This window comes from Camelina sativa, chromosome 6 (assembly GCF_000633955.1).
Source record: "Camelina sativa cultivar DH55 chromosome 6, Cs, whole genome shotgun sequence".
NCBI lineage: Eukaryota > Viridiplantae > Streptophyta > Magnoliopsida > Brassicales > Brassicaceae > Camelina > Camelina sativa.
Window position 1 is genome coordinate 18,509,460 of NC_025690.1, and position 15,412 is coordinate 18,524,871.

Genomic DNA, 15,412 nt, shown 5'->3' on the forward strand with positions numbered 1-15,412 from the left:
TGTATGATGTATCCCAAATTACCCCTCTCTTTTTTTATTTGTTGTCCCTACTTTTTGTTAACTGTTTAATCACTTCATCGTTAAACTTAAACATCATAAATTCTTAAAGCATGTATAGTACTAATATATTTTTTTTTTTTAAATATATTTTCACAACTTATATAGAGTTATAGACATACACACACATTTATCTTATACAATGGAGTTCTACTAACTCGAGGTCGGATCGGGTTGTCCTAGTTATTACATATATTCTTTATATATCTATATCTTTGCTCTCCGGCTCAGATTTTTAGAGACTTGACCCAGCTAACGCTTAATGCATTCGAAATGGAAACTTGACCCAACTGATCTAGTCCGAATCACTTGGCTCTTTCTCTCAGTGGCTGGTAGTGCCTGAGCCACACTCCGTTATAGACCTGTGTGTCAAAAGAAAGAAAAACCCTTTGATCTATTAAAAAAGTCCATGTATGCATAACGTATTGATCCATGAACCAAAATAACTTTTTTACTCATTGATCTATCAAAATGTGTATGTATCTACTGTGTGTATAAAGAATTACCGATGAGACAAACTACTTTTTTTTTAAAAGTCATTGATATATTAAAAGAGTGTATTGATTTTACCTGTTGGGGTCTCATGATCTTAGTCTCAGGATCATCTAACGACTCACGCCAGTGTGCCAAGTATCCAGCGATACGCACAGCTGCGATGAATGATGATGGGATTCCCATTGCCCTGTGTTTAATTTTTGCCCAATTTCATTTACCAACACAAGATATAAAGATTCAGCTAAAGAAAAAAATTCTATTGTATGAACAACTCGTTAGCAAGAATTTGTTATATGACTCATCATCGATGACTTGCCTATAGATCAATCCAGTGTAGAAATCGACATTTGGGTAAAGCTTTCTTTTAATGAAATATTCATCAGAGAGTGCCGCCTTCTCTAGAGCATCTGCTACCTGAATACATCATCCACCAAATCTTTCTTAAACAACAATACATAATATGGAACTCAAACAAACCATCAACTAGGGAGAGTAACGTGAGAAACAAGATTCTAAAGTACCTCAGTCAGAGGTTCCCTTCCAACAATGGAGAACACTTCATTCGCCAGTTTCTTAACGATTTTTCCTCGCGGGTCGTAGTTCCTGTAAATGCGGTGTCCAAAACCAAACAACATCCTCTTCCTGCAAGTAAATAATTTAACATTTAATGGACTAACGCACCACAATCCAGATATACTTGTAGTCTTAGTATTGAGTTACCTATTCTTCACGCTTTCGATGAACCCCGGAATATTTTCAACACTCCCAATCTCTGTTAACATGTTAACCGTAGCGTCAACTGCACCACCATGAAGTGGACCATAAATGGCTCCAACACCTCCCGCGACAGCGGTATACACATCAACACCACTACATTTTATAAACACATAACTTATTACTAAAATTATCTCATATATAGCAGACTCATCAAATGAATCTCTAACCAGTGATAGATAAGTACCTAGAGGCAAGATGCCGAGCAGCAGCAGTAGAGCAGTTCATTTCATGTTCAGCATGCAGGATGAAGATGACGTCCAACACTCGAGCCAAACGAGGATTAGGCCTGTAAGACCTATTGCCCCTGTAATCAAATGGAAGATGAAAGAATATATCCTGTTACATACCACGTCTTGAAGCTAGTCAAATGCAAGTGTTCTAATCAAACAAAGAGGGTTGACAGAGAGTAAAGTACATTGATTTCATCATATAGAGGAAATTCTCTCCAAAAGAAAGGTTGCTCAAAGGTTGAACAGGAGGCATGCCTAACTTCCTCAAATAAGCAGCTACTGCAATTGTTGGTGCCTGTAGTCACGATATGTTATATACCTAATTCACAAGTCCTGTTGTAGATTAAAGCACCATATCAACGGACACAACAGTACCTGTCCAAGAATACGAACAATCTGTTTATCACGAAGTTGTTTTGACTTGTAAATACCTTGCCCCTGCACCAAATGAGGTTTTCCATCAAAAAATTAGAAACAGAACAAAAAGTGAAGCAGAGCGGGTCGGGCATGAACATTTTCAGAAGATCTTAGTATCAAGAAAGCATGATTGTAAAACTTACCGTAATAGAAGGATTTGCTTCAGGATAAAAGATGGAAAGTGCACTCATCCCAGTGACAAGAGCTCCTATTGGATGTACCTCATGAGGCATGCGCTGTATGATATCCTGTGAAAAGCATTCAGAAATAATCTCAGGTCGAGTATCCATAGAAAGCTAGGAAAGAGTAGAAGAAACTCACCAACACTCCTTGTGGCACAACTGAATTCTGAGAAATAGCATACTCCCAATCAGCTAGCTGACTTTGAGAAGGCAGATTCCCATAAACTGCGAGAAAAGTAAAGGTAGTAAACTAGAGCACTAAAACATCAACTCTGTTTCACTTGCAAAGACTGATCAAACATTTGCTTGTTCATATGTTTATAAGCCTTAAAAGATTATTAACAACTACAAGAAGCTGATAGTCGAACAAGACTTACTCAGGAGATAGGTAACCTCAGTAAAAGTACTTTTCTCAGCCAACTCTTCAATCGGGTATCCCCTATAACGTAGGGTTCCTTCATCTCCATTGGTGGTAGAAATTGAAGATCGAACAGGAGCGGTGTTTACGTAACCAGGATCGTATAACTTAAGCCCCTTGTCACCTTTTCCTGTCGTTATCTGCATGCAAACTCATTTAACACACACACACAAAAAATGGAATCTCTTCGTAATACTACTAATTAAGGGCGACAGTGAAGAACCGGTGTACTCATTTTTACAAATCAAATCAGATGATCCGAATAACAAGTCCTTAAGTAATATATACCTTCTTGAGATCAACGGATTTCACGGTACCATTCTCTGAGACTGGGACTTGATACTTCTTTCCAGTGCGTTCATCGACGATGCTCAAGTTTCCCTTGAGGGAACCATGCAGTGCAGCACTTGTGTGAGCCGATGTGCACCATGGCTCGATCGCCGGCAACACTTGTTCCAGTTCCACGGTATCAGACACCTCCAAGTGCGCAGAGAGAACGGCTAATCGAGCGTTGGCTTTCTCCATTTTTCACCTCAAAGAAAGGAAGCGAAGTAGTAGTAATCAAGTGACTGTAATGAAGATTGATGTTATGGACATTGTTTTATAGTAGTGGTCAAGTATTCGTTTCGTCACACATTTGTCGTAATACTTTTGAGGGTATGATTGGCGTGAATCTACAGTGTTTTTTTCCGGTCTTTAGTCAGAGTTTTGTGGCTTTTAACTACCTTAAAGTCTGTGACAGTTATGTGTTTTTTTTGTTGTATCTTTACTTTTTCCTTTCAAGTGTCACGTTCTCCAGGCTTTGTTATTCCAACGCCAAATTTGTATTTGTTCACGCTTCTCACGATCGTCTTCCTCGTTAACGTTTTTGAGTGGAAAAATATATTATTGGCAAATGGCAATGATACAAACTGATAGGACAACTGCGAGGCAAATTATAAATAGAGTGTGAAAACATAATATATTACATCACAAAATTAGCATAGTTGTTACCACTTGGGTATATAGAATCTGCATTACATATCCACTCTAAAATATTCAGTCGATTTCAAAGGATATGAATCATATGATTTGGTGGTTAACTTTTTCCAAATTAATGTGATAAAATATAAATCTACCGCATAACAGCAAAGTGCAATGTTTAACAGGAACAAGATCTTCTTTCGAACTTTCCTGATAAAAGCGCGATTTATCAAATATAATATGTCTTCCCTATAACATTATTATTCAATCATAGAAAAGAACAGACAATCAATAACAATGGGATGTATTATTAACTGTTTAAATGATAAGGGAAAGAAAACAACAGAGACTGTTGAGAAGACTCCCTTGTTTGGCCAGAGGTATCCCAATGGTTTCTTCTTTATTAGTGTGTACGTAGTAGTAGTAGGAAACTAGGATTGGATTGAGACTAAAGCGCAGAAGATCCAGCTAAACGCCTTCTTGATGCATTCGAAATGGAAACTTGACCAAACTTATCCGAATCCGAATCACTTGATACTGTTCGTTCTCTCACCGGCTCGTAATGCCTCATCCACACTCCAGTATAGGCCTATCCAGCCACACAACACAATGAGCCACAAGCCAAAACAAAAACCTTTTGATCTATCAAAGAAGCGTATGTAGCTACAAGTAATGTATTTTTACCTGTTGGGGTCTCATGATCTTAGTGTCAGGATCATCTAGCGACTCACGCCAGTGCGACAAGTATCCAGCCATACGCGGGACTGCAAATAGGACTGTGAAGAATTCTGGTGGGAATCCCATTGCCCTGTGGTTTTTCCCATTTCAATTATCAACACACAAGATTCAGGTAAAGAACTTAATAGTTACAGGGTTATTCTCAGATGACTCAGCAGTGTCTTACCTATAGATTAATCCAGAGTAGAAATCAACATTTGGGTATAGCTTTCTCTTAACAAAATATTCATCAGAGAGTGCCGCTTTCTCTAGGGCAACTGCTACCTGAAACATCATCCATCAAATAGTTTTAAACCACAGTCATGTTATATAAGAAGGAATTTGACAAACCATATACTAAGAGAGATACGTGAGCACAAGGATCTACAGTACCTCGATGAGAGGATCCCTACCAACAATAGAGAACACTTCATCTGCCAGTCTTTTTATGACTTTTGCTCGGGGGTCGTAGTTTTTGTAGACACGATGTCCAAAACCTGACATCTTCCTCTTTCTGAGAACATGGGAAAGGAATATAACATTAGTGGCATGACTCATCACAATTCAGATTACTTGGTGCTTGTAGTTCTTAAACATTGAGTTACCTGTTCTTCACGCCTTCGATGAAATCTGGAATATTTTCAGCTGTCCCGATCTCTGCTAACATCTTAAGCACAGCCTCGTTTGCGCCACCATGAAGTGGACCATAAAGCGCTCCAACAGCTCCAGCAACAGCGGTGTACACATCAACACCACTGCATATACACAACACTGATTCAAACACTCTCATAGTAGTCTGAATGAATATCTCTAACCAGTGATACGTACCTAGAGGCAAGATGTCTAGCAGCAGCAGTAGAGCAGTTCATTTCATGTTCAGCATGCAGTATGAAGAGGATGTCCAGAACTCGAGCCAAACGAGGATTAGGCTTGTAAGACCTATTTCCCCTGTAATCAATGGAAGATTAAAGAATGTATCCTGTTACATACACGTTTGAAACTACAAACGGATCTAACTGACCAAAGCAGTGTACAAGTTTTATGGCTAGCCTCTTCAAATGCAAGCGTTTAATCAAAGAAAGAGACAAGATAGAAAGGAAGTACATTGAATCCAGCATATAGAGGAAATTCTCTGAATAGGAAAGATTGGCTGAAGGGAGAACAGGAGGCCTGCCTGCCGTCCTCAAATAAGCAGCGGCTGCAATTGTTGGTGCCTGCAAACACGTTGTTAACCTTTTTCTAGTCCCGCAACTAATTCACAGATACGTAAAGGAAACAAACAACAGACACAACAATACCTTTCCGAGAATACGAACAATCTGTTTATCACGAACTTGTTTTGATTTGTAAATATCTTGGCCCTGCACCCAGAGAGAACTTCTGTGAAATCTAGAACTCAAAACAAATGGAGCAATGCGAATTGGCATAGACATTTTCAGAAAAGCACATCTTAACAGTACCAAAAGAACAGGATTATAAAACTTACACTAAGAGCAGGATTTGCATCAGGATGAAAGATAGAAAGTGCACTCATCGCACTCACAAGAACCCCCATTGGGTGTGCATCATGAGGCATGGACTGTATGATATCCTGTGAAAACATTCAGAAATAGTCTTAGGTCGATGATGCTATAAAAAATCAGCATCAAAAATTCGTTTCTGAAGCATATACCACATAATCATATTCACAATGGTTAGTAAGACATAAGGCACTAAAAGTTGAAAAAGACACCCAGAATCCTTCATGGATCTGAACCAGATTGGTTTACTATACTTCACAAGAAATCGTTTTCGAAATCCCTCTTTGAATTGAGATTCATTTTGATAAAAACTTTGGAATTTGCACTATTATGTGAAGAAAAGAGTAGAAAATTCACCAATACTCCTTGTGGCACAGCTGAATGCTGAGAAACCGTAAACTCCCAATCAGCTAGCTGATTTTGAGAAGGCAGATTCCCATACACTGCCAGAAAAAAATAAGAAGTAAATCAACCCCCAAACACGACAACACCATTTCCAAGACATACCCACAAAAAAATAAAGATGATAACTTTCAACAACAATAAGCTACGAGATGATCAGAGACTTACTGAGGAGATAAGCAACCTCAATAAAAGTACTGCTCTCAGCCAATTCTTCAATTGGGTAACCCCGATAACGTAGGATTCCTTCATCTCCATCGATGTAACAAATCGAAGATCGAACAGGAGCCGTGTTCAAGTAACCTGGATCATATAACTTAAGCCCCTTGTCATCCTTCCCCGTCGTTATCTTCACACCAAAACATGTCAAATCCATCAAATTCCATCTCATATCGTATTCATGGCAAAAAAATTTGTAACTCAATTTTACTCATATGGTCAAATCATACTCGGATTTCACAATTCCGTTATATATATACCTTTTTGAGATCAACGGATTTAACGGTACCATGCTCTGAGACAGGGACCTGATATTTCTTCCCCGTACGCTCATCTACGATCGTCAAGTTTCCTTTAAGCGATCCGTGCGGTGGGGCAGTAATGTGAGCCGATGTGCACCATGGCTCGATCGCCGGTAACACCTGTTCCAATCCGACAGAGTCAGATACCGCCAAGTGCGCGGTAAGAATGGCTAATCGAGCTTTCACTCTCTCCGAAATCTCCATTTTTTTTCACCTCAAATTAATCAAAAAAAAAATCAGATTTCAATTTTTCAAACAAGGAAGGAAGCGAAGATGAAGAAGAAGAAGAAACAAACAAGAGATCTTTGGTAAGTAACTTTTGCTTTTGTAAATCCTTCCCATTTCCTAATTTTGGTAAGAATATTATTTCTCTGCGGGTAAGAGTACTGAATACGGACGCGCGTTATCCAAAGATGGACGGTGATTTGATGATTCAGCTTAGATCAACGGATAACATTCTTCGTCAAAAGTCCAAAGAGGCTTATCTGTCGCTTTTATCCTGCGACTTGACTTTCGTTTCTGTATCCAACGCGCGAACTGGCGGTGAAGATTACTCGCTCAAAGTGAGGGACAAATTGTTTAGTAACACGAGCAACACGAGCGAGTGACTTTCAGACGCTATGTGGATAGAGTAGATGTTGTCGATTGGCGTCCTCGGCTTGCTAACTAAAAATATCTATTCGATAATGGGCCTATTTATTGGACTCAAATCCAGATATTTAATTTCAAATAGTATGTACTTCGGCCCATTAGCTATTTTTACATGAACAAGAGAGATGATGGATTAGGCGTTTAATTATGGTTCAAAATATCTTTGTGATTTTAAAGTGTTTCAATATTTCACACTCACACTTTTTGTCTTATTACTCCTTTTGTACCATTTTTGCTTTTGCACTAATCATGTTTGTTTGTTCCCTTAAAATTGTTGTTATTCAAAAACAAAACAAGAAAAAAGCAATTATCCTTTTATAATAAAGAATGGAAGTGTAATTAAATAGTTATAATTAAAATTTTGAAAACATGAGTGAGGAGGAAGGAGGATAACGAGTTTATGATACTTCACCCGCATTAAGAGGCAAACCCTTAAAGCCTGCTGATTGGTTGGGCTTTTTTTTTTTGTTTTTAACTTTTTCTTTTCGGTTGCTGCTGCCGTTACAGTTCTATTTACAGCTCATATTGCTTGCGGCAGACTCACACAAGTCTTCCCTGTTGTTGACAACATGACGATTGCTCCCAAATCGCCGGCGAGATTCAAGCTTGGGAGGCAGTCATCGCTTGCGCCGGAATCAAGAACCCCGATAGAGACGCTAACGGAAGATGAAGACGACGAGTTGGCGGCGGCGGCGGCTTCGGCTGGGGTCGTGGATCCGACGATTCGTCTAATGTATCTAGCCAACGAAGGTGATATCGATGGGATCAATAAGATGTTGGATTCGGGAACTAATGTCGATTACCGTGACATCGACGGCCGTACTGCTCTTCACGTCGCCGCTTGTCAAGGACGAACCGATGTGGTTCAGCTTCTGCTCAGCCGTCGTGCTAAGGTTGATACCATGGACCGATGGGGTAGTACGGTACGCGATTTTAAAAACTCCTTCTGGGCTGGAAACTTTTTCTGCTTTTTGAATTGAGTTGACTTCTCGTAGACTTCGTTTTGTGTTCGACGAATTGCCTCACAAAGCATGTGTTTTTTTTGCAATCCTTAAAATTCTTTTGAATCGGATGATGGCTGGAGATTTTTAGCGGAGCGCTTAGATTTAGCAAACCCGGTTGCAATAATAATGATTGTAACGATTCGTGATTGATCTTAACAGCCTCTTGCAGATGCAGTGTATTACAAAAATCATGATGTGATTAAACTTTTGGAACAACATGGTGCAAAGCCTCCGGTATGTGTTATCCCCTCATAAGTCTTTCGATAGATGTTTATAACTTTTATGAGTGTGCTGATTCATTTCTTCAATAATCGTTTTGTGAATTTAGATTGCTCCTATGCATGTCCTAACTGATAAAGAGGTTCCGGAGTATGAGATTCATCCTACAGAGCTTGATTTTTCTAACTCTTTCAAAATTTCAAAGGTAGGTGGTTCCCTTGCACAAACTTTTTTGATGCTGTTTTTCATTTGCTTTCTTTAAAGATATCTTTAGTAAGAGTTTCCCGTTGGCAACAGCTAAACTAGTTATAGAATTGGTATATTCACACTTGTTGTTACTGCCTGTGTGGTCGATAGGGTACCTTTCACAAGGCTTCATGGCGTGGAATTGACGTGGCTGTTAAGGCCTTTGGAGAGGAGATGTTCACTGATGAAGACAAAGTGTGAGTCATCAGCCCATCAATTTCTTTGTATGGTTGTATTAACTATTCGCTAACAGTTTTAACATATTCTTCTGGTATCCAGGAATGCGTTTAGGGACGAACTTGCACTGCTTCAAAAGATACGCCATCCCAATGTTGTTCAGTTTCTTGGGGCAGTTACTCAAAGTACCCCCATGATGATTGTCACAGAATATTTACCAAAGGTCCTATTCTTTCTCATTCTGTATAACTACATTCAAAGGATGTATGACTTTTCTAGATTTACAAATTATCATCCTAGACTCCTAGTCTTACTATCTATCATGAACATTAGCAGTTGGAATCCTATAAACATTCTGGAAATACTGGGTTGAGGAGATCTCAAGAAGCTTACAAAATACAGACAACATTTTTAGTTAGAGCTTTGGTTATCTCAAGAGTTGGTTAGATATGACATGAAGAATGGTGTTGATTTTAATTGTAATCTTGTTGTTGAAGATGTTTCGATCTTCACCTCTGCAAACTGCTCAGATTCATATCTTACTGCATAAAGCTTCGCTTCTAAGTATTAAGTTATTATGTTTATTTGTAGGGAGATCTTCGACAATATCTAGACAGAAAAGGACCTCTAATGCCAGCGCATGCAGTGAAGTTTGCACTTGAAATTGCTAGGTTAAGTGGCTATTTTCTGTATTTTTATATTTTCTTCATAGTCCTGCAGGTTCATATTAATGCATGGCCGGTTGCAATTAAACATGAATTCTGATGTTGTGGCTTCTAATTATTTCTATGGTATCCCTTCATATATATATTTGCAGGGGTCTGAATTATTTGCATGAGCATAAACCTGAAGCAATAATCCATTGCGACCTAGAACCTCCGTATGTTTTCCTCTTGGCTGTGTCAGTATAATTTATTTCATTGCACAATTTTTTGTATTGTACAGTACTTTATTTCATATATCGAAAAAATCCAAAAGGTTCTCATTTGTTCGAGTAAGAGAACAGAAACATACTGCGGGATGATTCGGGGCATCTGAAAGTTGCAGACTTTGGAGTTAGCAAGCTGCTGGTATTTAAGAAGACAGTTAAAAAGGACAGACCTGTTACATCATTGGACAGTTCTTGTAAGTTCCCTTACCTGATAATATTAAAAAATTGCTCTAACGAGTTGTGTATGCTGATGTCCTCAGCTAGCTTTTGTTGTCTAAAGCTAGATTACCACCAATCTAATGGTCGTTTTTGGGTGGGTTTATGCTGATGTTACTCTTGGTTGTTGTTCTGGCTAAGCAGGGCGATATATGGCTCCAGAAGTTTATAGGAATGAAGAGTATGATACAAAAGTAGATATTTTTTCTTTCGCTTTGATATTACAAGAGGTAAAGCAACCGAGAGAGCTATGAGGCTTCTTAATTAAGTTTTGTGTGTTACACCATTAATATCAAGTATGTTGTTGAGAGTGTTGACAAATTTTAACAGATGATAGAAGGTTGTGTACCATTTCATGAGATAGANCCATTGCGACCTAGAACCTCCGTATGTTTTCCTCTTGGCTGTGTCAGTATAATTTATTTCATTGCACAATTTTTTGTATTGTACAGTACTTTATTTCATATATCGAAAAAATCCAAAAGGTTCTCATTTGTTCGAGTAAGAGAACAGAAACATACTGCGGGATGATTCGGGGCATCTGAAAGTTGCAGACTTTGGAGTTAGCAAGCTGCTGGTATTTAAGAAGACAGTTAAAAAGGACAGACCTGTTACATCATTGGACAGTTCTTGTAAGTTCCCTTACCTGATAATATTAAAAAATTGCTCTAACGAGTTGTGTATGCTGATGTCCTCAGCTAGCTTTTGTTGTCTAAAGCTAGATTACCACCAATCTAATGGTCGTTTTTGGGTGGGTTTATGCTGATGTTACTCTTGGTTGTTGTTCTGGCTAAGCAGGGCGATATATGGCTCCAGAAGTTTATAGGAATGAAGAGTATGATACAAAAGTAGATATTTTTTCTTTCGCTTTGATATTACAAGAGGTAAAGCAACCGAGAGAGCTATGAGGCTTCTTAATTAAGTTTTGTGTGTTACACCATTAATATCAAGTATGTTGTTGAGAGTGTTGACAAATTTTAACAGATGATAGAAGGTTGTGTACCATTTCATGAGATAGAAGAAAGCGAAGTGCCTAAAGCATATATTGAAGATGAACGCCCACCATTCAATGCTCCAGCAAAATCATATCCTTTCGGGTTAAGAGAGTAAGTTTTTTGAACAAGTAATCCTGTTTTTGAAACAACATTCATTCATGAGCTCCACTGTTGAAACATTCATTCATGGCTCCACTGTTGAAAGCCAAAGGATCTCTCTTTCGCTATTGGCAGGCTAATCCAGGATTGTTGGGACAAAGAAGCATCAAAAAGACCAACGTTTCGAGAAATCATCTCTGCTTTGGAAATAATAAGTGATCGAATTGCACGCAAAACGAGCTGGAAGGTTACTCATTCTTTCTCTCTCTCTCTCTATATGTATCACACACACACGCTCAAATTAGTAATCTGAGACGGTTAAATGGTGAATACGAATAGGTGATGGTAGGAAGATGCATTCCAAGGTTCAGCTTGTTTAAGAAACGAGATTATGTGAATCCGAGTAGTAACCGTTCATCAAGCTCAATCACAAGATGAGACTCCTCCAATAGCTCTGGTTTGTTTGCCTTAAAAAGGAAAACAATGTTAAGTTTTTTTTTTTGTTTTTTTCTTATAGCTCTTTGTATATTTATTTATATGGCATCACGGCTGGTTTTGTTTATCTGAATGAACATGGTGTGTATTATTATAATTATGCTGTGGTAACGAGATCTCTTAGCTAATTCGAGTTTGCATAGTGTAATTAGTATTTGGATTAGTTAGGAGGTTAAATTACACAATTTGAAATTCTTTTCTTTAACTTGCGTCGTAAAAAAAAGAAGTAGACCAGTGACCATGATGATTATGAAGCGCTCCATCGTCGAGATTTGCGCGGCGGCGCCGAAGATTCAGTTACCGCTCAGAGATGATGATTCCAAAGACGTCTTAATCGGTTCAAAGAGAAAGAGGAGGAGAGAAGATCTTGTGGTGCAGAACAAGAAGACGATTCAAAGCAACAACAAGTCCAAAGATTCCGGTGATCAGAATTTTGTTAACAAGGTTCATAATATATATGATATTAATTATAAATTCATACTTTACTTAATTTATTTAAAAGCTAATTACAGATGGTGTTAGGATTACGTTAAGAGAAACTTACTATTTCGAGCTTCTCTATGTTACATTGCCCTTTGTATTTAGCTCTTTTTAGTAGTATGTGGACGCCTCCGTGTGAACTAACTAACACTAGTGTGTTGGTGTGCATTCAGGTTGATAAATGCAAAGAAGAAGGCTCTGGTGTTATATCTCTTACGAGCGAGGCTGGATCAGTCAGTAAAGATCATGATTCTGAGTTTCAGATCCCTGGAATTTTGATGGCTAAACGAAAAGGTAGTTTTGTGACTAGTCCTGATAAGTCGAAAACTCAGTGTGAGATTCATCATCATGTGTTGTTCTCTGATCAATGTGGAAGTCCTTCTCAATTGAAAGAAATTGCTGCCTCTTTGGAACTCTGCTGCTTGGAAATGAATAAGTTTAGTCTCTCTTCCTCCGAGGATCAGTCATCTGTAGGTGACAAGCAACCGAATGTTATGTCGAATGATCAGAACAGTGCCCTTATGCATCTAAAATCTAGGCAACAAGTCAAGTTTCATCAGCCTGCGGTTTCAGAAAGACGACCAAGTCATGCTCAAGCAAAATCTGACTTATCTTGTTTTCTTGGACTAAATCTTAGTTCACAGGAAAGAGTAAAGGATGCATTAGATTTGGAGAGAGAGGGGCATTTGGTTCAACCTATACAATCGTTTATCTCTACTTCGAGTGAGAGTCCGTACAGAAGTTGTTCTGCTTTTTCACCAAAACCTGCATCAGCTGATTTGCATTGCGGGACATTGCCTTACCAATCACCTTTTGATCCACTTCTAGTTGAATGGATGCAAATTTCAGTTTTATATAATAGACAAATGCATGTGGGAGAGGCGATCTTAGGATTCCCCCTAAATTTACAAGGTGGCCTAGTTGATGCAACTGGAGAGAGTTGTAGAAGTTTTGATCGTTCAGGTGTATGTACTGGTTCCTCTAAATCTGCATCTACAAAAGAAGATCTTTTACTTGGAAATGTAGTGAACTTTTCCATTAAAAAGAAGCATTCAACTGAGCCAGCACTTGCCAAAGACTGAGTAGTGCCTAACGAGAAACACTACAAGTACTTTCCTGCTAGGTTAGGGCTTGATGAGACCTTTACAGAAAAAGCATATTTCACAAACACTGATGATAAAGAGTGCGGTCACACTGTACATTCACCGGTTTCTGAAGTCAATCCGAGGAGCCACACAATCGATATGTGGAAGCATGGTCTGAATCCGAACCTAGATAACAGAAATGTGATTTCAAAGCGTGATGGTTTGTGTTTACAAAACTCTCAAGCAACAATGCGGCTGATGGGTAAAGATGTTTCTGTCGAAACAAGTTACTCAGGTACGGTTAGAACAGGCGAGAGGATCATTGCACCGGATGCTTCTACAGTTTACTCCTCTCTTGGGAGCCATACTCACCAGAGCTTGCTATGGCGTAGGACAACACTTGAAGTTTCACAAAACTATTCAACCACAACGTTGGAGAAGAGTTGGAGCCAAGCTTTGCTACATGATATTTCAAAGGATCCCTTTCCTTTGTCTTGTGAACCACATGTCAGCTTGGCTTCTCAATCAAGAACAGATGTTGTTCCAAATTCAGGGTTTCCTCCCACAATCATGAATCCATGTTGCTCCCTCGCGTCTTTTCCATGGTCTGATAGGGATCTCAGCGTCCACGGATATGGTTTAGGGGAACCAAACAGTTTCACATTCAGCCAGCAACAACTACCTTTTCCATCTATTTACAACAATGTGGATATTGGTCTCCAACATGATGCTAGAAAACCACCTTTTGGATTGCCTTTCTCCTGCGCGGATTCTACTAGACGGTCACAGGCTCCTTGGCCTCAAAGTTCATTTGAGAGCTCTGGTTCTGGCATGTCTTTCATCAATCCCATTGAGCAACAACAAGTGTCCTTCTATGGGTCCAAGTCATCTACTTACATAAACGTTAATGGAACAACAAATAAGCGGGTAGCGTCATCTGTAGAGGAATATCCAATGAAGAACCATAAATTCCCCAAGTTGCCAATGCAAGGTGGCTTAAATTACGGGAAAGAGTTTTTTGCAGGCCATCAAATTAGAAAATCACAATTCTAAAAGTCTTAAGAGGTAAATAAAATAACCTTCTTATTGGTTTAGCCATCCCTGGTATGTTTTGCATCTATAATTGTGTGTTTTTGTATGCTATGTTTTTTCCTATATGTGAGATTATTAGCTAGTGAATGTTGAAATTACACTTCTTTTGACAAATTGAAAAGCCTTAATCAGCTGATCCAAATCCGCTATACTTTTTTTTTTGTCCACACTCTGTTATATTTTGAACTTATCACCCGTTAGGTAGTAATAGTATTACTTAGCCTTGGGCATATAATCCGAAACCAAACAAACCGATCCAAAAAAACCGATTTCGGTTTTTCAGTTAAAACCGATCGGTTTTTCTATTGAGTGTGATTCGGATTTCAAATTTAAATCGATCCGAACCAAAATCCGATCGGTTATTCGCTAAACCGAATTTCCAATTAATTTTTAGGCACTAGTATTATTTTTAGGCTTCTAACCAAGACCCATTAACTATAAAACATTTGTTGTAAAGAGGATTCAAACCGTAGACGTTATGGATAAGGGACATACACGCTAACCATTTGAGCTGATTCAACTTTTTGGTTTTACTTTCCAAATAATATATATAAGGGATTCGGTTTCAGTTCGGATTTTAAAAAGAAACTGAAAACCGATCCGAATCTGAACGAATCCGATCCGAAAAATAGTCAGATTCTAAATGGATTTTCTAAATCCCAATCCGAAAAATCTGATCCGATCCGAACCAAAAATCCGAATGCCCAGGAGTACTTGTAAATGATGATTGTAAAACTTGCATCTAATAGAAACAAAACTAGAGAGATTAGTTGGTGGAGGTAACCATAATTTTGTTCGCACAAAGATCAAGCAAAACACGAGTCATTCCAAAATTTTGAAATGACTTACCACAATTAAAGATAAGTTTTGACCTATTAATTATGCATTATGTGAATAAAAAATAAAATGCAATTTTACTAGTACAAGGAAAGGCAGGGAGGTATGGAGCAAAGAGAGTTTCTATTTGTAAACAAGTTGTTAATGCGAAATGTGTAAAAACTAAAAAGGGTTGTGGATGATTAT

The 15,412-nt window shown here is 38.5% G+C and overlaps 2 protein-coding genes and 2 pseudogenes across 2 annotated transcripts; 2 read left to right on the top strand and 2 right to left on the bottom strand.

The window, feature by feature from the left end:
* Positions 119-3,161, bottom strand: LOC104792159 (annotated as a pseudogene).
* LOC104792160 (citrate synthase 2, peroxisomal) lies at positions 3,715-7,058 on the bottom strand. The gene is made up of 12 exons (XM_010518230.2): positions 6,658-7,058; positions 6,347-6,527; positions 6,134-6,219; positions 5,743-5,847; positions 5,555-5,617; positions 5,361-5,470; positions 5,085-5,204; positions 4,862-5,011; positions 4,650-4,770; positions 4,444-4,541; positions 4,224-4,347; positions 3,715-4,128 (listed from the first exon to the last, which is right to left on the bottom strand). The coding sequence occupies exons 1-12, from the start codon at positions 6,901-6,903 to the stop codon at positions 3,988-3,990; spliced, it is 1,545 nt and encodes a 514-aa protein (XP_010516532.1). The 5' UTR covers positions 6,904-7,058; the 3' UTR covers positions 3,715-3,987.
* LOC104792162 (serine/threonine-protein kinase HT1) lies at positions 7,834-11,860 on the top strand. Its single transcript, XM_010518231.2, has 12 exons — positions 7,834-8,273; positions 8,514-8,588; positions 8,683-8,778; positions 8,931-9,016; positions 9,099-9,219; positions 9,588-9,667; positions 9,814-9,876; positions 10,003-10,121; positions 10,288-10,373; positions 11,128-11,249; positions 11,373-11,484; positions 11,577-11,860. Exons 1-12 carry the CDS (start codon positions 7,920-7,922, stop codon positions 11,673-11,675), a joined length of 1,413 nt encoding a protein of 470 aa, XP_010516533.1. The 5' UTR covers positions 7,834-7,919; the 3' UTR covers positions 11,676-11,860.
* LOC104792163 lies at positions 11,951-14,334 on the top strand (annotated as a pseudogene).